This window comes from Spermophilus citellus (assembly GCF_964194105.1).
Source record: "Spermophilus citellus genome assembly, chromosome: 5".
NCBI classification, from domain to species: Eukaryota; Metazoa; Chordata; class Mammalia; order Rodentia; family Sciuridae; genus Spermophilus; species Spermophilus citellus.
Window position 1 is genome coordinate 158,940,351 of NC_138186.1, and position 25,630 is coordinate 158,965,980.

The 25,630-nt window shown below is 41.9% G+C and overlaps 1 protein-coding gene across 3 annotated transcripts in view; it reads left to right on the top strand.

The window, feature by feature from the left end:
- MTHFD1L (methylenetetrahydrofolate dehydrogenase (NADP+ dependent) 1 like) overlaps positions 1 to 25,630 on the top strand; it is a 191,846-nt gene that overhangs the window by 39,892 nt on the left and 126,324 nt on the right. For 2 of the 3 annotated variants that reach the window (XM_081295963.1, XM_081295965.1), the window contains exons 10-17: positions 653 to 750; positions 3,145 to 3,318; positions 10,470 to 10,606; positions 12,256 to 12,302; positions 16,752 to 16,859; positions 17,720 to 17,794; positions 19,017 to 19,119; positions 24,067 to 24,143. In XM_081295963.1, coding sequence (XP_081152089.1) covers positions 653 to 750; positions 3,145 to 3,318; positions 10,470 to 10,606; positions 12,256 to 12,302; positions 16,752 to 16,859; positions 17,720 to 17,794; positions 19,017 to 19,119; positions 24,067 to 24,143 — 819 coding nt within the window. The remainder of the gene's footprint in view (positions 1 to 652; positions 751 to 3,144; positions 3,319 to 10,469; positions 10,607 to 12,255; positions 12,303 to 16,751; positions 16,860 to 17,719; positions 17,795 to 19,016; positions 19,120 to 24,066; positions 24,144 to 25,630) is intronic. The other variant, XM_081295964.1, reaches the window with a different exon arrangement.

Below are 25,630 nucleotides of genomic sequence, written 5' to 3' on the forward strand. Positions count from 1 at the left end.
TTGCTGATGGGGGTGCTATGGAGCAATAGAGAAGCCTGAGGCGCTAGTCACTCCTGCAGAGAATAAAGCAGAAGCAAATTTTAGTTCGTGTCTTTTTTTACCTTCAAGGTAATGCACAATTAAAACTTTTACGTTTCTGTTAGGATTGTATGTTATATTTCAACTAAAGCCAAATTTCATTTCTATTCATTTTATTTTTACTTGACACCCGCACACATCCACACAAGCATATCTGTCACTATCTGACAACTCAGTTTCCTTATTGTTCTACCAGCTACATAAGGATGACATTTGAAATACCGTTGCACATTTTGGAATCTGAGCATGCAACCTGATCAATCTTACATTTTCCTCATTTGTTTTCCTAATCAAGATGAAGAATCCATTCCATATAATTATATCTGTATACTTGAGGTCTTTTGTGAATGCCTAATCTATTTTAACAATGCATAGATCTCACATTTTCCCTTTTTAAGCAAAACCCACCAGTCTCATTACGTGTGAATACAATTATTGCTAGTGTTCTCTTGGATTATGGTGCAACTTTAAGGTCCTGTTTGTTTGTGACACCCCTGGACACTATTCCCTAGTTTAAGCACGTGCCCTGTTGCTTTACCTCTTTAACGTGAGTTTTCCTTGCTCACTCTGGAAGAACATGGTCAGCAGTGGAAGGAGGTGGCTTCGCGAGCAGCAGCACCGGAGGTGGAGGCTCCACTGCTTGAAGCTGCAGCCGCTGTCCCCTGTTCCAAGGTAACGCTAGAGTCCTGTTTGCACCTACATCAGCCCTGCAGAGTGACCTCGGTCTCCTGTTCACCACTGGCTGGGGCATGACTCTTGGTGTTTTGGTTTTGATGGTAGATAATTTTCTCTTATCCTTAAATCGCTTCAGTGTTTTCTCTACCATAAATCCTCAAAAATGAAATCACAGTGAACGTATTTACCATATTCTATCAGATCTCAGAGCCCAGATTATTTCATTACACTCAATGACATGTTCTATGTTTTCTCTTCCTAGGGGTCCACAAAACAATGTTTTTTTAAATTAGACAAAATATAGTCATGCAGTCCTTCAAATATGCTTTTCAGGGCTAGAAATGCCTAGCACGGGGATAGCTTGGTCTTAAGGGCCAGAGTTGTATTTAATAAGATCTAAGCTACATATTCTCTTTGTATAAACTTAGAAATACAGACTGCAAGACTTAATCTCAGTATGTGATTTAGAATGATTAGATGTCATCATATCTGAGCCAGAGATGGGCATCTTCTGGCCTCAAGATGAGTCCTCGATGCTGCCCCACCAGAGTGAATTGGTCCTTAGCATCTGTCCAGGTGTATCTATGCCACCACATCCCCAGATGATCCTGCCCAGCACCGAGGGGATGCACAGAGTGTCAACTAGACAGAGCCTCCAGTGAGGATCTCAGTAACCAGTTGCTTTTCAGAATTGGCCTCTGTTCCCTTGGCAATCAGCTGAGCACTATGGCTGGATCATACCCACCCGGCTGGTGGAACTCTCCAGCTCTTTTCATGCCGGTGATAGACTAAACATCTCTGTTTTGCTCTGTGTTCATTAATACATAATTCCAATGAGGAATGTTATTCTTTGTAACATCATCCCTGAAATTATACAATGTGTTTCATGAACTTTCTTGTTATTGAAGTCATTGGTGAATCAATAAATTGTACTTACAGAGAGCTAAGAAAGATTAAGACAGATTCCACCTAACTGTGTACCAAAGTTTTTCAAAGTCAGTTCTACTTGGGGCAGGGGAAAAAAGTCATTTAGTCATTTAACTGAATTTGATTTCTAGAGCCACTGGGGAAAGAAAGGCAGACTGTAGTTTATAAGTCACTTTAAAAAAATCAAAATTATGTCACTGTGGCTCTAGTTAGTAATGAGAAAACCACAGGGACTTTCCACAAGTAGGCTGTTTAATTTAGGAAATGGAGAGAGGAGAGAGGCAGAAAAAAGAAGGGATAGCCAGGAAGGCAAAATGAATGGGAGTCCAGAAAGTCCAGGTGAGAGAAAGGCAAACTAGAAAAGGACTAGGGGGCTGGGGAGGGGCTCACCTGGCAGGAAGCCCAGCACCGAGCCACACCAGGCCTGAGGCATCTCCCCTCTCCTGGCTTTTCTGGTGCCCCTTGGAGCAGGTGGGATGGAGTCACATCTACTGTTCCCTCCTGTGCCAAGAGCAGACCACCTTGGAGAAGAATATAGGTTGGTTTTGGGACTGAATAGATTTTCAGCACTGGAAACAAACAAAAAATCAGAGCAGAGGGGCTGCCCTGGACGGGGTGGTCCACTGCCCACTGCAGAGAGACTCCAGGGTGAGTCACGGAATGGTGGTCCCCTCTTATGCAATCCTAAGCAGTTCCTTGACATCAGCTGTCCTGTGCCCAAGGCTCTGGGTTAGCCTTGCTGTGAGGGAATAGTTGTGCCTTTCAGTCAGACGATGGACAGTCCGAGATATGCCCGAGCACATGAACCCCAGCAGGCTCTCCCGATGGCACCCGTGCTGGTGTAGAGCACTCCTCTTTCAGTAAAATCCAAGAGTTAAGTCAGGTGCGCAGCCACTCTGCAGAGCTCCTGAAATTTCCTCAGTTTGAAATTGAGCTTTGGGCCCTGCGTCCTTGTACCGACAGTTATGTAACTGCTAAAATATTTTGAAATATGATTTTTGGACTGGAAATAGGAAAGAGAAAGGAAAAGTGTGGACAGAGATAAAATAAAAAAGCATTTCCACAGTTTTGAGTAGCCAAGAGACAGGCCTGGCTAGCCAGCAGGAAGGAGAGCTTTACGCAGTAGGCCTTCTCTTTGAGGGTCCCACATACAGCTTTTTGCTCTAATGGATTTTTTCTTGCAGAAGGTGTTTGCACACCTTGTACTATTACAGTTCTCCTTTCCCGGTGGCACAGGAGTTATCCTTGTACCTGGACACAGTTCTAGGATCTTCATGAGTCTAAAGAGTCACGTCTAAAAAGTGCACCGATTTTTTCTCCTGCACGTTAATTGCTAGCAGCTGTGCCCGGGAGAAAGGACACAGGCAGTTGCAATGATTTCCTTGTTGGCGTGGAGCATGGTTGGCTTTCACTCTCACGGCGACCACCTAAGCTGAGAAGACTTTTGTGTTTCTTTCCCCCCAGTGATATCGAGATTTCAAGAGGACAGACTCCAAAAGCTGTGGATGTCCTTGCCAAGGAGATAGGATTGCTTGCAGATGAAATTGAGATCTATGGCAAAAGCAAAGCCAAAGTACGTTTGTCCCTGCTGGAAAGGCTGAGGGATCAAGCAGATGGAAAATACGTCTTGGTTGCTGGGTAAGACTGTGCTTGAAACTGCACTCAGGAGCCATGTTTGTCAGATTCTCTTCCTTTCTTATTGTACCCCTCTAATGAACCCTATCTCAGATTTGACATTAGTTTATCCATTGCACTTGATATTCCTTCACTGACATGGGATAATTTTTTTTTCTTTTTTCAGCGAAGAGCAAATTATCCCTGCCACAAAATACAAAGGTGTAGCAAGTTGCTAATGCAGTATTTAATTTTTTCATGTCTTACATTGTGCCATGATCTGCTCCCTGGACTGTTTTATTTAGTTTTACATAACAGAAATCAAAATAAGAATTGAAACTTATTTTGAACTGGGTAGGTAGGGGTTTTGGTTTTGGTTTTTGTATTCTCAGTAATATTTAGTTCACTAATAATATCACAAGATACAGATAATCTTGTGAAACTTATATTTTCTTATCAATATTCTTGATGTTTCTTTTTTCATATTTATATCACAAAAACTTACTCTTTTTTCTTGAATTTTAAAACCTAACATTGGACTCTTTTCACTTGTTTTGAATATTTGATGAAAGACATTCATAGTGTTTGGGAAAAGGAGTGTTTGCTGTTTTTCCCCTTAAAAAGAGGAAACCCATTCACTAGCTAAAAAGATAATAGAAAACAAGAGATTTGGACAATTTATTTAGTGTGAACTGAGGGAACATCAAGAAACCCTGTGAATTCTTTCATTGTCTAGAAAGTTCATTGCATTGACTATTGCCTGTGACATACAGGCCAAGGCTTGAGGTGCAAAACCCATTTGTAAGGCAGACACATTTCTTGTAACTGGACTTGGCTCAGTTAACTTTGCTTTTATGTAATTATCAACGTGAGTCCTTTTATCTTTATATCTTTTTCTGGTTATAAAAAATGACACAGTGCCTTTATAGAAATATTGCAGAAAAACAGAAAATTTAACAAACAAACAAACCAAAAAAAAAAAAAATGTAAAACATCACAAATTCCACCCCCCAGAGGAGATGCCTGCCCGTGCTGGGTCCCTCCGTGGTGTGGATAGACCCTTCCATAACTGAAGTGGCCCCACCTGTGCTGTTCTGCCAGCTGCTTCCTGTGCACCAGTGCACTGTGTACCCTCGGGAGCAAATGTGGAGCTGTGACTGTTTTCTCGACTGCATAATAAACATTCCAGTGCTCACATCTGAGATTCTTAAATACATGGGGTGGGGGGGGAGAGTAAAAATGCCTGGGATGGCATGGATTACATTTTGCACGTTTTAGCGCCTCTTGCTCCATGAGAAGCACTGGGGTAGCTTACTGTTTAGAGTGCAGTGTGTTTCTAATTCTTCAAGGGCATTGAGGTGGACAATGACTTGAAAATATGGTAGGGATGTTCCACAGTCTTCTGCTCTACTGATGGGCATTTAAATTATTTCCAAATTTTGTCCACTGTCAGCATGCTAAGATCACAGCCTTGGCCATGCATATTTGTGCATTTGTCCAGTTGTATCCTTTTGAAAAATCCCTGGAAGTGAATTTAGTTACAGCAGTTCTCCTGTATCTGTAGGGGATTTGTCCTAGGACCCCTTCAGCCATCCAAATCTTCAAGTTCCTTCTAGGGAACAGCAGAGTCTTCGCCTATAACCTACAAACATTCTCTAATATTTTAAATCATCTCTGGCTCACTTAAATGTAATGCAGTGTTCACGCTATGGCAGTAGTTGTACATTATCTGGAGAATAATGATCCCCGAAGTCTGTGCATGTTCAATATGGACAGCCTTTTTTCCACGCAACCTGCTGCAGACCCTGGTTGACTGTGATAAATATTCTCAGGCTTTCAGACTCCCTGCACTTGGACTCCCAAGTTACTCTCCAACCCACAACCCCATCCTAAGGTCCCATAACTGAACCTGAGGGGAGACGTTGGCTCTGGGCCCATCCCTGAGAGGAGCCATTCACCTGCCAAGAAGGACAGGGCATACCTGGCCCCAGGACTCTCGAGTGTGAGCGTCCCTCTAGTCCCTGTTACTTTTGGGGAAGTAACACTTAATGCAAGTTTTTCTGTTGCCATGAATCAACACTCTCTTGAACATTGAGATCTTTAAAAGCCTCTTGTGCGTGTATTTACTTCCCGTTTTCCAAGGCTTTGGTGATCTCTTGGTAGGTGAGTTTGCTGTTTTTTTTTCATTGAGTTTGAAGATCAGAAGATTTAAGGAAAACTCAGGAGGCTGTGTTCTCAGTTTATTGAGGAAGACTCATAGAGCAATTTTTCTTGTGGAATGACTGTGATTTATTCCATTTGGGGCTTGTCCATTTTGGAAATAAAATCCAGACACGGCCCTGCCCTGAGCTAGGAGCGCAGAATTGATACATCTGAAACAAAAGCCATGATATGATGGTGTGGTTATCAGGTTCCTAACTTGGAGTCAAACTGCCAAGGCCCGGCCTCCATCCATCTGCTAGAGGATGCTAGGATGACCACTGGGACCACAGCTCATGTCAGGCCAGTCCCAGAAGCTCATTGCTCTAGGCCAGTGTGAATGGGTCTCACTGGCCAGCATGCCAGATTTTAAGTAGAAATGAAAATTAAACATGACTTCTCTGAAGTACAGATTAAACACAAAAAGATCAATAGTTCTTTTTCTTTTTTTAAATTTTATTTATTTATATGTGCTGAGAATTGAACCCAAGTGCCTCACACATGCTAGGCAAGCACTCTACCACTGAGCCCCAACCCCAGCCCCCACCCCTGCCCCAGCCCCCGCCCCCAATAGTTCTTTTTCTGAATTGTGGTGAAAGCTCCCTTTATTATCAGAGACCTTTTACGAACCAAATGAAATGCTCTTCTTTCAACTGCGTTGAGAAAAGCACTGTGAATAGGAAGAGTTCTAGAAGATGTATGTCACATAGTATTCTAGAAACAGCCCCCCAAACACAGCAAATGATATATATTTTTTAAATGTGTAAACTGCCTTTACTACCTAATTCTTGATAGCTGTATGATTGAGGTCAACTTAGAACAGAAATATTTTATTTATAACCTAAAAAAAAAAAAAGAAAATAAATTTAATGTAAAAATCAACCCCCTTTTTTATTTTTGGTCAGGTCAAACTTAGAGCAAGGGCCTGTGTTGGGGCTCAGTGGCAGAGCACTTGCCTAGCACATGTGAGGCACTGGGTTTGATCCTCAGCACTGCATATAAATAAATAGATAGATAGATAGATAGATAGATAGATAGATAGATAGATAAGTTGTATCCATCTACAATTAATAAAAAAAATTTTAAAGTTAGGGCAGAATGACATTATCAGTTATGTCATGCACTGTTGCAGCTTCTTCAGAAATGGAATGACCCCTTCATTAAGTGCAGAATTATTTCCTTTTTTCTAAAAGGTTTTAAATCTCCTTCCAGAATTTTGTCTATGCATCCATTTTTGTACAAAGACCATGCTATAAATACCATTCTGTGTCGTGCCTTTCTCTCTGAAGTCTAACATGAATCTTTTCCCATGCTTTAGAGGAATTCAAATACCTAAGAAATTTTTCAATAACCTAACTCATAATACATTTGTTATTGTATGTATGGATTTATATATAAATGTGATTTAAATATATCAACAGTGGGTTAAAATATAAAAGAATGGGATTTAAAAAAAATTCTGTTATTGGTAACACAAAAGCAGAACAGATTAATTCTCCTTAAAAAGCCATTCTTCAAACCTTCTGATTTCTCATTCAGTCAGAATCATCTGCATTTCATCAGCTGTGTATCACATGGAATTTACACCTACACATCACTTTATTTGCTTTGCCTGACAAAATGAAAAGTATTGGGAATTGTTCAGGGAAATACGCCAACAGAATCTTAGGGGCTCTTGAGTTTTACATATTTTCCCAGTTACACTAATGAAAAGGAATTTCGTTTGAGAACCTGACTCGGAGTGCAGCTGCAGGGCATTTGAATGTGCACTTGGTCTCTATTGGGCTTCCACGGATTTCCATGCAGAACAATCTAGAAGTTCTCTGAATTGCTCGGACAGAGTACTTAAAAAAAAAAAAAATCCAGACTGCTCTGAGATTAGATTGAATATCACCTTAGAGAAAGGTGATATTCAATCTAATATATCATTTATGTCACTTCATCTTTTATTTTCTGCAGCATGCCAAATACTTGACTTGAGGTTTTTTGGGTTTTAATGTTTTACCCCATCTTTCTGGTACAGGGTGAAAATAACCTCTACTGAGTTTTCTAAGATTTTGCCCTTCTACCTTAGATAACTGAATATCTGTGAGTTTCCCCTTTATTTGTATTAATTGTAAAATAGAACAAAGGTATTTAGAAGGAACCAGTACCCACAGGAACTCTGAGCTATTTACCTCTGTCAAATGTAATGGGAAACACAACCAAATGGACTATAAGTTTTATTATTAGATAATAAAAGGCTTTTAAAAGACCTTCCAAATCATAAAGATGCCTGGAATGAATGATATATACTCTTTTGCTGTTAAGCCTATAGTTTGGGATTCATGGTTAGGCCGTGACTAATGCCAGTAATACTCTTGTTCGATTCTGAATTTTAAGAATGATTCAGAGTTTTACCTCTTGCCTCCATATAAGCAGTTTCTTCGACCTTTGAGTAAATGATCAGCCTATTTCAGAATGAATCCAAATTGTCACAGGGTACTTTGGCAGATTTTTTTTTTTCTGTAGTTGACAATAAATACTCTAGCTTGGCACACTTGTGGCCCTTAGGCAAGACAGACTAGATCAAATCCCTAATCATAAGCCATCTGAGAAGTCGCAGACAAGTCCTATAAGAAATGCTGTGTTGTGGACATAGGTCGGGAGCCCACCAACATGCCTGGAGAGGTTGAGGAAGTTCATCAAAAAAAATCACACTTCCATCTTCATAAACAACGCTCTCACTGAAACAGAAAAAGACATGAGACAGTTTTTGTGTTTGTTCTTTTCAAAGTCAACTTGACAATTTGGAATCTGAGCTAAGGATACTGTGGGGAAAAAAGTAGACCAAATTTTGATATCGCATGCAGGCATGAGGCGAAATAAATTTTTTATTGTAGCTCTCCTTTTATTGCTCCCAATAAATACTTCCTACTTTCTGATTTTCCTGAATTGTATTCGTTGGCAAAAAGCTGAGCGGTCCTGTGTTTCTAATTAAGACTTGGATGGCTGGCTGAAGTTTCCAGGAGGTCATCGCTGGGCGTGGCCGCTCTTGGCCCGCTGTGCAGCTCTGTGAGCCTGTCCTGGGGAAAGAAAATGTAATCACTCATGGGACACTGCTCAAGTCAATCGCTTTTTTCTTTGCAAACAATAAATGCTCAGTAGGTCCTGAAACTGCCCTACAGAAGGTACTACATCATCTTTACAAGCTTTCCTAAGATTTTGATGTCTCTGGGCGTCTGCTCTTATAATTATGAGTGTTGTATCTCAAAGAGTAGAAAGTTGACTCCATGGATAAGCACCTTTGTGTAACTTTGAGTCTCCTTGTTGGCCCCGCTCCAAAATGTGCTCGTTAGACACATGCAGAGGTAACGGGGATGCCACTTTGATGTGACTTGGGAGTTGAAGGTTATTTCACCGTGTCTTCTTCTTGCTGGCTCACCACCAACCCCTCCTGTAGTGGTCACTCTGTCATGGAGTCCGCTGGCTCTCCTCTGTCCTCACTTGATTTCAAACCTCAGTGGCCTGTGACTCCCTCTGTCTTAAATGTGCTCTTCTTTGGCCTTCTTATGGGGGGGGGGGTTCTTCTTTCATCTTATTACTCCTTGATTTCCTTTGGTCTCTCAGATGTACTTGTCCATTCCCTTCTCTTTCTCTGCTCATTCTCCCTGGCTGACTGTGTTCATTCCTTGCCCTAATCTGCTAGTTAATCTGCAAGCTGTAGTTACCACAGCAGAACACTTACTATTCCATCAGTAGAAATAACCGGGGAAGTCAGACAGCTGGTCTGTGGAGTATGACCAGCTCTACTGCTTTCTAGTCAGGTGATCGTGGGCAAGTTATTCAAACTCTCTGTACCTGTTTTCTCATCTATCAAATGGGATACAAATAAGACCATAGATGCAAAGTTCTCTGCTTATTAACCACCCCTACCCCACTCAGTTTTATCTGGATAATATTTATCAGGACTCCACCAAGATGTCACTTCCTACAGGAAGCCTTCCCTGGTGTTCCCAATCTAGTTAGATCCTCCTTCCATGTGCACACTTAACATAGTCTGTTTGACCTATTCCCCATCTTAGTGTTTATCACGTGTATTGTAGTCACTGAGTTATCCATGCAGAGAAGGAATCTGACTTGTCCATCACTGATCGTGTTATAGGGATGGTCTGAGATAGCTGGGGACCACGGTGGATCAAAGGCATGACTTCCTCTTTGTGGCCACTTCACCAAATTTTGTAGGCCAGAAAACAGTCATCAGATCTGTTGTAGTTTAATATCCTACACATCCCGACTCATACCATGTAATGCACAAATGGTGCATTTGGTGGTAATAAGATGCTAAGGAATAGCTTTATGGGTTGTCTTTGGGAATGTAATTGGTTCGCTTCCTATCATCTAATACTGTGATGTTGTTATAAACATGTGAATATTTGTCTTTTTTGGGTGTTATCAGTAATAAACTCCGGGGGGGGGGGTGATTCCTGCTTTCTATGGGAGGGGCTTTGGACTTACTCTTTTACAATATTGAAAGAGCTATTGAATGGAAAGGGATTAGGCTTAGTTGTGAGTCTCCAAGAGATAGGAAGCAACAGAAATGCTGGTGTCCCTCCATGAGAACAAAGAACTTCCTCACTCTAAGGAGTTAGAAAGATAACTTTGCTCTTTTGGTTTCTAGTTCTCTTCCCTGTTCTCTCTTTTTTTAAAAAAAAATACTTTTATTAGTTATTGATAGACCTTTATTTATTTATTTGCCTACATGTGGTGCTGTGAATCGAACCCAGTGCCTCACACACACTAGGCAGGCACTGTACCACTGAGCCACAGCCCCAGCCCCTCTACATGTCTCTCTTGATCTTACTTTCAGCCTGGCCTGAGTGCTGAGGGTAGACCACCGTGATCCAAGCAACGGCATTACTGAGTGGAGTTGGGAGAGGTTAGCTCTGCATGGTTTGTCTTGGAAAAATGACTCAGTTCACTCTCCCCCCCATCAGGATCACGCCCACCCCTCTTGGAGAAGGGAAGAGCACAGTCACCATCGGGCTGGTGCAGGCGCTGACCGCCCACCTGCACGTCAACTCCTTTGCCTGTCTGAGGCAGCCTTCCCAAGGGCCGACTTTTGGAGTGAAAGGTACTTTATTTTGCAACTTGTATATTTGTCAGAGCAAAATTGTGTGTAGGGGGGGCTTTTTAAAAAGAATGTCATACACAGGGGGTAAAACTTTTCAGAAGAATTGGTCCATTTTGTGCCTACATATGCCCTCTGCACACTGAGTATGTAGCAGTTACCCCAGGTTGGTCCTCCTGGCACGCAGAAATGCCTAGGGAGCTGCATGGGGCAGGGTCTTCAGTGCAGCCCATGGGAGACCCGCTCCCCTCGGCCCATTGGGCAGTCCTCCCCATTCTGTCTCGACTGGGCCTTGTTTGCCAAAACCTTTGAAAATCTGCTGGTCCTGGGGGCATTTTATCATCCCAGCCCTGTGAAGATCCTTCTCTCTAAACCCTGAGAGGCCCCTTAAGTTGGCCCCCAAGACTCAGCTTGTGGGAGCTGTCGTGTGGGGCCTGAGGAGCTCTGGAGACGAACTGGCTGTGCAGAGTCATGATGAAATTCCTCTCTGGCTCTGGCTGGGCTCGTGTCTGGCACATTCCCACTCATTACTCTTTCTTCATTGATTTATTGTGAAGTCACTCCTTACTTCATTTTACAATAGCACTTATTGCCATTACTGTGTGTTCTTGGCAGTTCGTGGTTTTTAACTATATTATATTTATATTACTTTTATAAACATTAATAACTCCTAACTCATCAAGAACTGATAACTCATAGAGGGTCATCCATTATGCAGTGGAACAAACATTAGGCTTGGAGTGAGAGGGCCAAGGTTTGGATCACAGCTGTGTCTCTCACCCTTGTGTGACCTATCGCCAGTGAAGACCTCTCTGAGCTGCGTCCGTCAGAGTTTAAAAAGTCAATGGTGCCCAGCTCATCAGGTTGTTATGAAGCTCAAATGAGGTAGCCTAACAAGAATGGGGTAAATTGTAAAATGTTATGCAAGTGGGTGAGATGCTTTTTTTTTTTTAACATACAGCTTTAATGCCTAAAGGATAAACAACAGGACAGACCTTTCCTAGGATTATCTAAAATGATCTGGCTGAAGTTTATAATCTGTAGATCATTTACAGGTGGCTTTTTAAGCGAAAATTTTTACTACTTCAGTATATGTATGATTTAGGTAAAGTACAGCCTTGATATCCAATAATAAATTAATAAAACCATGTTATATCCTGAAGTATGCTTTTTGTTGGTTGTTATTTTAGTACTAGGGATTCAACCCAGTAGTAGTTGTTCTACTACTAAGCTATACCCAGACCTTTTTTATTTTTTGAGACAGGATCTTCCTAAATTGCTCAGATTAGCCTCAAGCTTGTGATCCTCCTGCCTCAGCCTCCTAAATTGCTGGGATTATGGTCTTGCACCCATAATCCTAGTTCTGAAATGTTTTTATAGTGCTGACATTTGCTATATATATAGCAAATGTGTATGTGTGTGTGTATCTTTATTATTTTACCTTTGTTTTTAAACAAAGAAATGGAAGTCTTCGATTGCACAGTTGGACACCCATGCAAACTTTGTTTTACTCCTGTTCTGCTTGCACAGAGCAGGTAATGATTTCACCTTGGCATAGATGCCTACCTATTTGGTTGGGAGCTGTGCCTGGGGCTCTGTCGGGGCTGTGCAGATGCACTTGATGACTCACTAAATGCCACCTTGTTGTTTAGGAGGAGCTGCAGGTGGCGGATACGCACAGGTCATCCCCATGGAGGAGGTAAGGCCTTGAGGTGTGCCGTGGGTCCCTGTTTCCTTCCTGACATCTCAGTGTCTGTTTCATCAAGCAGCCCACAGTCCTTCATCCATGATCTAAAGCCTGAAAGACTCTGTAAACCCAGAGCATTCGCATAGCTCCTGTGGTGGCAGAACCTCCCATTGACTGTTGGGAGCCATGTGTGGGTTTTGTGTACGCCACCTGGTGTGAATATTCATGTTTTGCTGATTATTCACGCATATTCCTATTCTGAAGGGTGCTGGTCTACTGCCTGGTTGGGGTATTTTATAAATAAGTTTTACATGCATCATACTACCTTTCTAGATTGCAAAAGATTCTAAGTCCCAATACCTGTGTAGACTTGAATGTTCTTAAGAATGTTGACCTGTCCTTCCATTGGTCATTGCTATACCACCAAAGTCAGGAGGACTTGGATGCTCACTTCTGCCCATTAAGACTCCAAAATAAAATGTTTGCAGAGGAGAACAAGGAAAAAAAAAAGCCAGTGGTATCAGTTCTTATTTTCCTGAGAACCTTTTCTTCATCCCGCGTAGCCTCCTTTGTGCCTTGGACCTAACCAGGGCTCATCTCAGCACCTCTGCTGTCTGCATCAGCCTCACAGTTCGCTCCTTCATACGCTCCCTGAACCCTGGTCTGAGCAGGTCACTGTCTTGCCCATCTCTCCTGCTCAACGTGAAGGCTCAGTAGCCTGCTAGTTCTGCTTCACCATCTGCTGGCCGTCCCCCCACCATCCCCATTTCAGTCTCCTCACAGACTCCCGTCCTATTTTCTCTTATTGTTACCTTGCAGGTAAAAGTGAGGCCCTAACCCAGGACTTAATGAATGCTCAAACATGCTCTACCACTGAGCTGCACCCTCAGTCCCCTGTTTTATCTTGATTCCAAGACTTTCCCCATACCTGGAACATTCTTCTCTTCCTTTTCCACCCTTCTTATTACCCATCTCGGGTTCTGTTCTTGAATTTCTGCTCCACCCCACAAATTCCCCTGTGTTTTCAGACATCAGTTTGGTTGTCTTCTGTGAGTTGGAGGCCTGTCTTGAGGTGCCAGGTCCCAGCACTTAGTATAGTGCCCAGAAAATAATGGGTGCTCATTAGAAAGTATTTTTTTTTTTTTTTACTTTGTTGAAGGAGTAGGAGAAGTATTTACCCATAGAGGCCTGAGTGTCTGGGAGGAAACTTTGGAAAAACCCTTAAGAATAAGGGGTGGGAGTGAGAAAGAGGAGTCCAAGGCATTGCTGAGAAAACAGCCCAAGCCTCACATCTGAATGGGAGTGAGTACTATTGACAAAGCCAGGAGGATCGATCCAGAGCCAGGAGGATCGATCCAGAGCCAGGAGGATCGATCCAGAGCCAGGAGGCTAGGCTGGGAATGGAGTCTAGGGAACATAGAACGCAGGATTTCACCAGCAAACAGGGAAGGGAGGTGGTGTCCCACTGTTTTAAGCCATTCACTACGTGGCTTGGAGCACACAGTCAGACAGCTGGTCCCTGAGAGCAGAACACCCTCGTGTCTTCTCCATCCCTATATCTGCAGCTCTGAGCACAGCGCCTGACGCTTACCGCTTGTTAATACTAGACACCTGCACTCACAGTACACACTGGAAGAAATGTCACAAATAGTCAAATGGGGGAGATGTTAGAATAAATTCCAGATGGGCCAAGAAAATGAAAGTGAAAATAGGAAGACTTAAAGGGTCAAGAGTGAGGAAAGACTTTCCAGGCAGCGGGAACTCTGGTGGGAAAGTCCTGAGACAGGAGAGGGGTTGGCCTGTTCAGAGAACAGGAGGACACCAGTGTGGCTGCAGCCCCCCAGGCAGGGTGGGTGAGGGAGATGGGACACAAGAGTGGATAGGTGCCAGCCCTTTCAGTTCTTAGCCAAGAGCCTGGATTTTATTTAAGTGTCATGGTCGGCCTCGTTGAAGGGATCTTCCCTAAATCACAACAGGAGGCAGATTAGGCTTTCCAAAACTCACTCTGGCCTCTGTGCAAAGAGTCGACAGATGAAGCCCAGTATGGATACTATGGGGGCAGCCCAGGGGGAAGATGGTAGCTGCTGGGCCCAGGACAGTGGCCTTGAGGGTAGAAAAAGGATGGTGATTTAAGCTCTGTTTGCTGATGTTTGTAGGACATCTGCATATGCCTGAAATCCCAGCAACTTGGGAGGCTAAGGCAGAAGATGTTGGGATGAGTCGAGGGGAGAATCAAAGGGTAATGTCCGGGGTGTTGCATTGAGCAAATCAATGGAATCTTCTGTTGAAATGGAGAATTGGGGAACTGAGTTGGTAGTGTCTGTGGTGAAGGAGAGCCGTCCAGAGGGAAGAGTCCTCGGGGGTCCTTTGAGACACCCGAGAGGATATCAAGTAGACAGCTGGAAGCAAAACTTAAACCCCAGTTGTAGAATGGCCAAAGGGTTCAAGAAAAATGTCAGAAGATAAATAGTAACTAACCAAGGGTGTTCCATCTCCACTAATAACCAAAAACATCTGCATTAAAACCACTGTCAGTTACTGCTTCACTTCTCAAGTTGACAGAGCAGAATTTTTCAAAGTAGCATTCATACCAAATTTTGGCAGAGATAGATTGAAGTACACTCTCCATCGCTTCTGGGAAGTGTATATTAATAAAACTTCTGCAAAAAGAGTTAGAAAAATGTATCAAGTACCTTAAAAACATTCATGTCCTTTGCCCAAATAAGTTCATTTTTAGTTTATCCCGAGGAAGAACTGGATGTGCGTATAAAGATTTAATTTTAAAACTCTAGCTGTGGGCTGGGAGCTGTGTGCCTGGGGCTCTGCGTATGCCTGTAATCCCAGCAACCTGGGAGGCTAAGGCAGGAGGATGGCAAGTTTGAGACCAGCTTCAGCCACTTAGTGAGGCCCTAAATGGCTTAGCAAGACCATGTCTCAAAATTAAATATAAAAAAGTGCTGGGTATGTAGCTCAGTGGTAAAGCACCCCTGGCTTCTATTCCCAGTACCAAATACAAACAAAAAACTCCGTCTAGTTCATAACATTAAAAAATTGCGAAAAACTTAAATGTTTAAAGATAGAATATCAAATTAACAACATGTTTTGAAAACTATGATATAAAAATTCTAGTAACATTAACATTAAATGTAAAAGCTAAGGCATAAGCTATTACGGAACTGGGATCCCAACATTGGAAATTATAAATATATTTTATGAAATATACATATATATGTAATTTTCACATTTTCTCTAGTGAATACAAAATTTAACAAGAAATATGAATTTTTAACCTTCCAAGAGGTTAAAGAAATGCATCTTAAAACAGAATACCATCTTTTTTCCATTGTTATTTTTTTAGTCTGAAGGTGTAACTTTTTTCCTAAAGTAACTCATCTACTGTGTTTTGCAGCTAAAACTTTGAAAAAGAACTTTTCTTATATTAATCAGAATCCTTTAACTCCCAGAAATATATTGCTTATTAATAATTACTATTTGCATTTATTGTTTAGAGTTATAGCACTTTTTTGGCAAAAGTGAAAATTTGAAAGCAATTTACATATCCAGACATTGGAGGGTAAACTTTTTTATGCATCTCCATGATTCCACAGCCTTAATAAACTACACCAACAAGATTATTATAGACTGCAGGAAGATTTCTTATCCAGAATGCCTGGGGCCAGAAGAATTTCAGGTTTATTTAAATTTAAAAATTTTTAAATATACATAATGAGATATCTTGGGAATGGAACCCAAATATGAACATGAAATTTATTTATGTTTTATATGTACCTTCTACATAAACCTGGACATAATTTGATGTGATATTTTCAATAATTTTGCATATGAAACAAAATTTCATGCATATTTTTCAGTCGGCAATATGATAGTGTACTCAAAAAGTTCTGCATTTTGAAGCACTCTGAATTTCAGATATTTGGATTAGGAAATGCTCACTCTCTAATAACTTTTTTTTAAACAAGTTTCCAAATATAAGTTTGCCAGTTATACAAATAATGATCATGTGTACATTGGGACTAGAAGGAAAATAGCAAAATTAATAGAGCTGTGGGAATGACATACCTTCTTTCTTAAACTTTCTGTAATGTTTTATATTCTGTTGTTACTCTTTATTTTATACCTTGTCATTCCAATGAATAGTTGATGTAGTGCAGTTTTTTTTTTAAAGAATAAAGCAATACATAAAGAGAAAGAGAAAGAAACCAAAATAAGGAAAGCTATCAATAAGTCCATCAGAATGTTTCTCATCTAACCCGAGGATAGAAGAATTTGTGATGAAAGAGGCTGTTCAAGTACTCTTTGTCCAGTGGAAGGCCTTGACCTGGACTTCCTGATTTAGGTCATCATGGATTCAGCTTGTTATAAAGATACATAGTTAGTGTATCGTTTTTTCTATTCGGTGATATTTGTTTGAAACAGATAGATGTTCCGTTTCATTTATAGTTCAATCTGCACTTAACTGGGGACATCCACGCCATTACTGCTGCCAATAACTTGCTGGCCGCTGCCATCGACACAAGGATTTTGCATGAAAACACTCAAACCGATAAGGTGGGAAGGATTCCTTATTATCTAATTTGGGAACTTGATCCTTGGGATTCCTGGTTTCTTAAGGAATCATGGAAAGATTTCTAGTCTGTAAACTCTCTAAAAATTTTTTCAGTGTTCTGTGAATATTATATATGTTCTCAATTCCAAGAGAGCAGCCGTACTTTGGTCAGATTCTCAGATGGGTTTATGACCATTGCCAAGCTGTTGGGTGAATTCTATTATGTTGTACTTTTTAAGCCAAATATCACTAGAAATGAGTTTTTAGTTCTAAGGTGACCATTGGGCCAATTCTCTTCATTCTAGCCAGGTCCAGTCTCTGGTCTATATACTAACGGGGAGATTGGACATGCACCTTTTTTAAGACTAATGCTACATGCAGTTAATTTAGCTGTGCTGTAAGAGTCAGAGACCCATCCTGGGCTTCACATACGTGCAGTCCAAGAGCTGAGTACACACCTGAAAGAGCCCGGGTACTAGGTCCAAAATCCTCAGGGTGCTTTTTGGCATGTTTTACAAGAAAGGTCCTGACTTTCTTCAAGTAAAGTGATTCCCCGGTGTATCCTTGGAACACCATCCAGATAAATATTAATTTGATAGTCATAGGCTATAGATCAAGAGCTATTTGCTATGTTTATACAAGCTATTTGCAATCTGTATTATTTCAAATTTAGTCAATTTTTATTAAAATAACAGAATTTTCTAAGTCTTTATGGTTTACGTTAGTCCCCAAATTTTAATGGGACTTTTAATCTAAATAGTTTGTTATAACTGTCATGAACTTTGTCATAGCCTATGAAATGCCCAAGTGCATGGTCCACCTTTAAACTTTGTGGAGTTGTGTTTGTTGGTTTATTTTTTAGGCTCTTTATAACCGTCTGGTCCCTTCAGTGAATGGTGTCAGAGAATTTTCAGAAATTCAACTTGCTCGGCTGAAGGTAGGTTTCCAGTTAGCGGTTGTTTAAAAAGAAAATATCCTAGAAACACATCAGAAGGATTGCCAAAGCCAGAAATGTTGAACTTGACTCAATTTTGGTTTCCAGATACACTTTTGGGTATTACACTCTAAAGAGACTGAACAATTTAGCAGACAGAGTGCAGAATTAGAAGCCTGAAACCTGGATCCTGCACCACAAACCAGGTGAACGAGTGTATTTTTAGGACTCAGTTTTTTCACATGTGAAGTGAGACGACCGCTTCACCAATCTACAAGGACCCTACGAGTCACACTAACAACTGCATTTTGATGCATTCTTCTCCTTGAAAGAGAAGTATTTTCGTAAAATGCGTCAATGTCTATGAAATGACGAGATAGCTTTGAAAATTCATCTCTCTCAGGTTTTGTTGCAGCAAAACATTCCAGTTGCACTTGAGAAAGCCGTCTTAATTCTCCTCCATGGTATTTTCTTCCTAATGCTGTTAGCTGCCTCTCTGCTGCTCCTTACATGGCTTCCCCTTGTTCTCCGTCAAAACTAAAAAATAACCCTTCATGGTATGATCCATAGCACTGGTTGGTATTAAATGGTTTTTAAAATTCTCTGCCTTGCTTGTTACTCAGCCAAGTTCACTCTGTTGAGAGTTGCAAGCAATTCCATCTTCAGCAGCTGTAACATGTACACTGTCTGTTTCCGTGATTCTTTTTTTTAAATATATATGTGTATATATACTTATTTATTAAAAGCCACTTTCTTAGGTTAATTTCTTTGCTGAAAATAGATGCATTAAAATTTTAATTTTTTTTCTTAGTGAATTAGAAATAACTTGTTTTGAATCTTCAACATAAACGTTAGCTTTTTGTTATAGGCATTTGGAAAGAACAATTAACGAACTAAAGCATCTGTTATGGGGATAGCAGTCTATGTCCCTTCAGAGCTTGGTAGGTGGTGGCCTCATAAAGCAGCCCAAGAGTTCACAGTGAATGGCCCACTTTGCTCTGTTTTCAGATCTGTCTTTGAAAAATATAATATAGATTTTCGGTGCCTTGTAGCTGGAAAAGATGTTGGACCTCAGGCATTTATTTGTATGATTTGGCCTAACCTACAATTTACTCAAAGTTTAGTTTTTTAAAAGGCTTAGCATGGAGAGAATAAAGCAAGAGGCATGGCCTTACGCTTTATATTCCTTCTTGAACTTATCATGTCTTTTCCTCTTAATCATTAGAAACTGGGGATAAATAAGACTGACCCAGGCACACTGACGGAAGAGGAAGTGAGTAAATTCGCCCGTCTCAACATCGACCCCAGTACCATCACGTGGCAGAGAGGTAGGAGCTGGGGACACAGCAGAGTTTTGAAGGCAGGTGGGGAGAATATGCTTCAGCGGAAACTCTTTGATTAATATCATTAATGCACATTTTTATTCCTTCCCATCGTCTTCCTGCCTGGGCTTCTTAATTCCACCGTTTATTTCCCTCCTCTTCCTCCTACTTAATCCACCTGCTGTCTGGGCTTAGTCCCATCCACTCCCACCCATTCAAAATTTACAAAGGGAATTAATTTTCTCTTCTGTCTCTCTCCTCCTTGGCCTCTGTCTCTGATTTAAAAAAAAAAAAATTAAAGCCACGTCTCTCCTTACGTGTCCCTTCACTTCTTTGTCACCCTCTCTAAGCAACACTAATTTGTATTTTCATCTGCTAGATGCTTCCCGCCATTTGCCAGGTCTCCCTCTGATGCTTCGAACACAGGACAGGTGGACTTCAGAGGCTGCCTCCTGGCCTCCCTGCCTCCCTCTCCATTTCAGCTGTGATGTCCTCCCTGCTCCCACTCTGCCCCTGTATCTGGATGGTCACTGTGGGGTATGCTAGTGGGGAAAAGCACTAAACACTGAGTCAGGGTCTCGGATATGTTTCTCCACCCCCTCACTCTCCCTTTCCCCCCATCCCCACTGCATGACCTTGAGTTGAACAAGTGACATGTGTGTCCTGGGCCCCAGGTTCTTGGAGATGGAAATGAAGATGATCGGCTGTATATATTCCCAGGAAGGTGACAGTCATACCTGTTGGTCCCTTGGGACTGCAGACACACTGGCAGGCATGCATTCCTGATCCTTCCTGGATTGTCCTCCTCAGACCCGTCCTCCATTTTTACTGTTTCTATCCACTTTCACAACATATTTATCAATTTCCGACAGTTACCTGCTGATACATCATCTTACTCCGGTTCCATCCCCTAGTTCCATAGGTTCACATTGACAGAGACACTAACCTCTCACTTCCCTGAGCAGAAGCCTCCAGTGGCTCCTACCACCCCGTGTTATAAAGTCCCTGGTGCACAGTTGGGCCTTCAGGACAGGACTGCCACAGAATGGCTCCATGCCCTTTGTTCCTTTCTGCTCTACAGTGAGGAGGGTCTGCCCTTGTCCTTTTGCCAACCCTTGCTCAGGCATCCTCACCCCATCTCCCTGGCCTTCCAAATCCAGCCCAGGTCTCACACCATCATGAAGCTGTGTTCCAGGGGGTCCACGAGCCAGGCCAGTAAAAACTGAGTGTTTTCCCGTAGACCACGAGGTGCAAGATACCAGAGACCCAGCCTTGGCTCTGCCCAGTGTGAACTGCCTATCTTCAAGCATACAACCCACTCACTCAGTTTTCTCATCTTTAAAATAGAATGCAACTTGAGTACCTCTTATCTGCAGTACCTGAAGCGGAGGGTTTTAGGTTTCAGAGTTTTTAAATAATATTTGCATAAATATAATGAAGTATATTGGAGATGGGACCCGTGTCTAAAGAAGACATTCATTTGTGTTCCATAGACACCACATACACATAGCCTGAAGGTCATTCTATACAATATTTTAAATAATCTAGCACATGAAACACATGTCATGGTGAGGGATTTTCCACCTGTGGTTTCATGTTGACACTCAAACACTTGCAGATTTTGGAGCATCGTGGGTTTTGGGATTAGAGGTGCTCCACATGTGGTGACACCAGCCTCCACATGGGGAGGCAACATGGAAATGTGCGTGTGCTTTGCAAACTGGAAAGCTCCGTTCAAATGGGCATCAGAAAACACTGTGGTTGTATTAGGCAGCTTTTCTGGGGTCTTTGTCTCCCAAACTAACTTAAAATATCCTTGGAAACTATTAATGATCTATTTTCCATTTTAAAAGAATAACATTACAGAGATTTTGAAAATTGCCAAATGAGTAAGAAACATCACTTCACTAGGATGATTAGCACTGATACTTGTAATTTTTGGTGCTTTTTTTTTTTTTTTTTAATTTTGTTTTGTTGTTTTGGTACCAAGGATTGAATCCAGGAGTGCTCTGTCACTGAGCCACATCCGCAGCATAACCACTCCCCCCCCCCTTTTTTTTTTTTTTTGATTTGAGACAGCATCTCCTAAGTTGCTTAGGGCCTCGCTAATTTGCTGAGGCTGGCTTTGAACTTGCAATCCTCCTACCTCAGCCTCCCGAGCTGGTATTACAGGCCTGCACCACCATGCCCAGAGGTACATCTGGTTTTTTTTGTATATACTTCTGTTATAATCTAGGTATATAGATTTCATATTCAACTAATTTCATTCGCGGCATAAACATTTTCTATTTTGTTAGCCCTTGGTTTCATGGTCACTTTAGTTTATTTCTTATTTTTTATTTTTCACAGTATTGGGCATCAAACCCAGGGCCTTTCAAAGAGATCAACAGCATTTTTAACAAGCAATGTGAATATTTACCAGCATTTTATTGAGCAGCCTTCTTGTTTGGAAAAAAAAATTATAACTAGGAAGATTAATTGTTAAAATGCCATTATATTTAAATGTGTAAAAAACTTTGGGGGGAAGTTCACTGGCGAGAGAAAAATCATACGGATGGAAATTAGTATATTTTGAACCAGGAGTGTGGATATGCCAAGAGAAATTTCTCTACACAGCTGCTTTGGGGCTCCAGCCAAGGCAGACATCAGAAATAGTGGCTCAGCTACGGTGTTGAAGAGAGAAGCCACATCACCCAGGCCAGGACGTGATTGGATTCTCTCTGAGAAGGAAGACGGGGCTGAAGTATTCTGTGGTTACAAATTGATTTTCATGGAAGTGACAACTTTAAAAAATTATTCCAAAAAAAAAAAAAACACTAAAATTATTTTCCTGTTCAAGGCACTAAATGAAGAAAACTGTATTGCAATGGAAAAGCCATGTGAGTTAGAGCAATTTGAACTGACATTCGATAAGTAGTTTCGTTCTGGTCATCATAAATTAAAATGAGAAATAGGACTCTCACATGTGAATTGAGGACATGACTAGTAGGGTTTTCTGGCTTCCATCTGCAACTAGGGTAATCCTTGTGATAGAGTAGCTACTTTGGATAACTGGAGGGGACGCTAGGTCCCTAGTAGAGATGGAGAAACACCTCAGGTGAAATGGATGTCAAACCAATTAGTGGTCACCCCTTCCTTTCAACCTGGCTACAAATGCTGATTGCTTCATCCTGTGCCTGGTACATTAAGGTCTCATGTGCCCGGGGACAGGTTGGAATCAGAAATCATAGACTTTTCCAGAAACACATAACATAGAAAAAAATGTCGATACTGAGCCACTATTGTTCCCAGAGGACCAAGAGCAGGACTTAGCACAGTTGGGCAGGTCGGAGCCCCTGCGTCTTTGAGCACCCATGCTCCCCCCAGGGGAGTGTCACAGGCTTATGTCCTCCCCTGTCTCCCTCACGTGCCCATCTCCCAATCATGGCTGAAGCCCACCAGCCTCCATCCTCTGTGAGCCCACCTCAATTTCTGGTCCCCAACACTGCCCCAGTCATGGAAGGGAGTTGATGCTCTACTTTCCCAGGAAGTCAAAACAGTGGACCTATCCCAGGTGGAGAGCACAGGACAAATCAGGGTTAGCCACTGAAGGGCTCAAGGACTGTCAGAGCAAAGAATGAAACAACAAAGCCATCCCGTGGTCCCACCCCCGTCCTTCCACACTCTCCTGGTGCTGTCCACATCTCCCCTGTAGGAAGCTCCATCCATCAGGATGACATCTTCTGCACCTTTGGGTCCCTGGACTGCCAGCACAGGACTGGGCACAGAATAGGCCCTCACTGCCTGCTCCAGGAAGGAATAAATATGTTCCTCATTCCACCTGCACCTCTCATTTAGAGGCCAGGAATTATGTATTGTCAACTTAGGGCTGCTGTCAGCTCTCTGTCTTCCCAGTGGGCTGAACCTTCATGTTTCTTTCAGGTATCAATGATGCTTTAACACCTTTCCCTGTTTATCAGAGTCCTGGTGGATTGTGACATGCCCTCGTCTACTTGCACCATGTAAAAAGCACAGGCAGACTTTGGATGCCACCAATCATAGTTGGTCCTAATAACCTTTTGCTTGTTTTCTCTTTACTAAACAAAGAACAGCTGAATTTCCATGTTGACTTTAAATAAATTCGGTAAGGAGATCGCTTCGGTCTGGTGCCAACGCTGCATAGCTGCACATCGGGAAAGATGTTTTTACTTTAGACAACTGTGCTGTGCATCTTGGGAATAAAAGTATGAGCTAGTGATAATACTGAGAAGTAGTCCTTTCATTTTTAGATGCTCTGCTTATGTCTTTAAAAATCACAAAGGAGGTTAGTATGTGCTGTAGTGTGAGTTATAGTGTGTGAGAGACAGACAGAACAGTGGCAGCCGGCTCGGGGAACATCAAAGGCAGGCCGGGCAGGAGCCTCCCTGGTGCTTTATGTGTCAAAGAAAGATCAACATTCTTCATCCTGCAGATGCTTGAAGTTCCAAGTACACCTACGTAATTTCTGTCACCATTTTTGTCCGTGCATGTTATACATTTAGTAAATCGTGTTACCGTCTTCGCTATGCACTTCGTGGCATCAAATAAATCCCCAGTGATGACACCATCTGCACTCTGAACGTCATCCTTCATGGAAACTCTGTACCCATTAAGTAACAACTCCACTCTGCCCTGGGAACTGTTCTGTGCTGGGTCTCCATGAATCTCCCTCTCTGGCTGTCCCAGATAAGTGCAGTCACACTGCATGCACCCTTCTGGGTCTAGCTTATGCCCTGCGCTTTGCCTTGCTATCTAATCAGAAAGGGAGTCCAAGCCCACCCCACCTCTTCCTCTCACCTCCTTTATCTTCTTCAGGCTCTTACCACTCGCAGACATGTCTTGTTCATTTGATCTCCCTTCCTGCCACTTGCTTAGCATCAGCCTAGGTGCCCAGTCCACACTTGTTGATAGAACAAGTAATCTGTTCTCTTTCAGTATTGGATACCAATGACCGATTTCTGCGAAAAATAACCATTGGGCAGGCCAGCACGGAGAAGGGATATTCCCGGCAGGTAGGTGGCGCTGTCTTCCCGGAAGTGGCCCTGTTTGGGTCACTTGGATTGATTCCCTCCCTCTCTGCTTTTCTGCCTCTTCCCTTCCCTTCTCGCCCACCTCCCTGTGGTGGCAGGGGCTCTCCTGCTTCTTCAGGATGCAGGACTGAGAGAGCCTGGGGGCAGGTGATTCATCTGCATCACCACAGAAGAATGAAAATCTCAGACACTTGAATTTCATAAACCAAAGAACAAACACCTAGTCATTGGGCTTAACAGCACTGAGTTTTTCAAAGGAGAATGGCTTTCTTCCACAGGGGGTGTGGAGGAGAAATGATGAGGTCTGCCCTCCTTTTAATGGGTCTCTGAGTAGGTCAGCAGCACTTTGGGAATAGAAATTCATTTCATAATTTCTTAGCCAGGTGCAGCAGGTTCTGATTTTTTTTTATAATAAACCTCATATTTTTGGATAGTTTTAGGTTTATTATCTTTACACATTAAGTCTGTATTAGTGGGGAGGAGGGAAGTCACTTTTATTGTAATAACAAGTCCTCTTACCAAATAGACTTTGGGACCTTTTGAAATAATAGAAAAGTGAATATGGGAATTGGATCAAGAAGACAAACTAAGCCCATGAATTTTCTTCCTCCTCCAAGTCCCAGAACTTGGACACAGACAGATTTCAAACAGTTAGACATCTTCAGTTCTGCAGATAAAAAGCCATTGCTGACACAGGATGCAGAAACGATAAGAGATATTTTTGACATGATTAAAAATTAAAATGAAAATCTCCAACATAAAAAAGTGACACATATAAAAACATTAAATGATGATAATAAAGGTCTGGGAGGGGATCTTTACAACACACCTGGCAAAGATCCATGTGCCAAACCAAAAAAGCATCTGGCAGCAAAAGGCAAATTCTGCTCTTACAGTCAGTTCTTCCCTGGCCACCTATGCAAATCCCCCAGGCCCCTCTCTCCTTCCCCTGCTGGACTTCCGCCTTTACACACATCTGCTTATCATGTTTTTCTCAGCTTCTCCTGCTCCAGTGGGAGTTTCATGAGGACAGGGACTTTGCCTTTGGTATTCATGGCCATATTCCTTTCGCTTGGGACAGAACTTGGTTACACAGTAGTAATAGCAGGTGTTCGATACGTTTTTCTGAGCACATAAATACAATGCAGATTCAGGAGAAAAATGCCAGCATGTAAAACTGCAAATGAGAACAGTGAAGTGCTACACACTGCGAGCTGACCAAAAGATGCATAGTCAATACTGAATGTTGGCGAGGATGCAAGGAAACAGAGACTTTGTATAGTGTTAGGGGAAGTAGAAGTTGGCAAAGACTTTTTGGAAAATCATTATTATTAAGATTTGAAATGATCCAACAGTTACCACTTAATGACCAAAATTATTTTGGAAGAGAACGAGAAGGAATATGTGCTTGTGTGCAAAGAAAAGAAAGAGAGAAAAAAAGAAACAAACTCTTAAGGATATAAATTGTA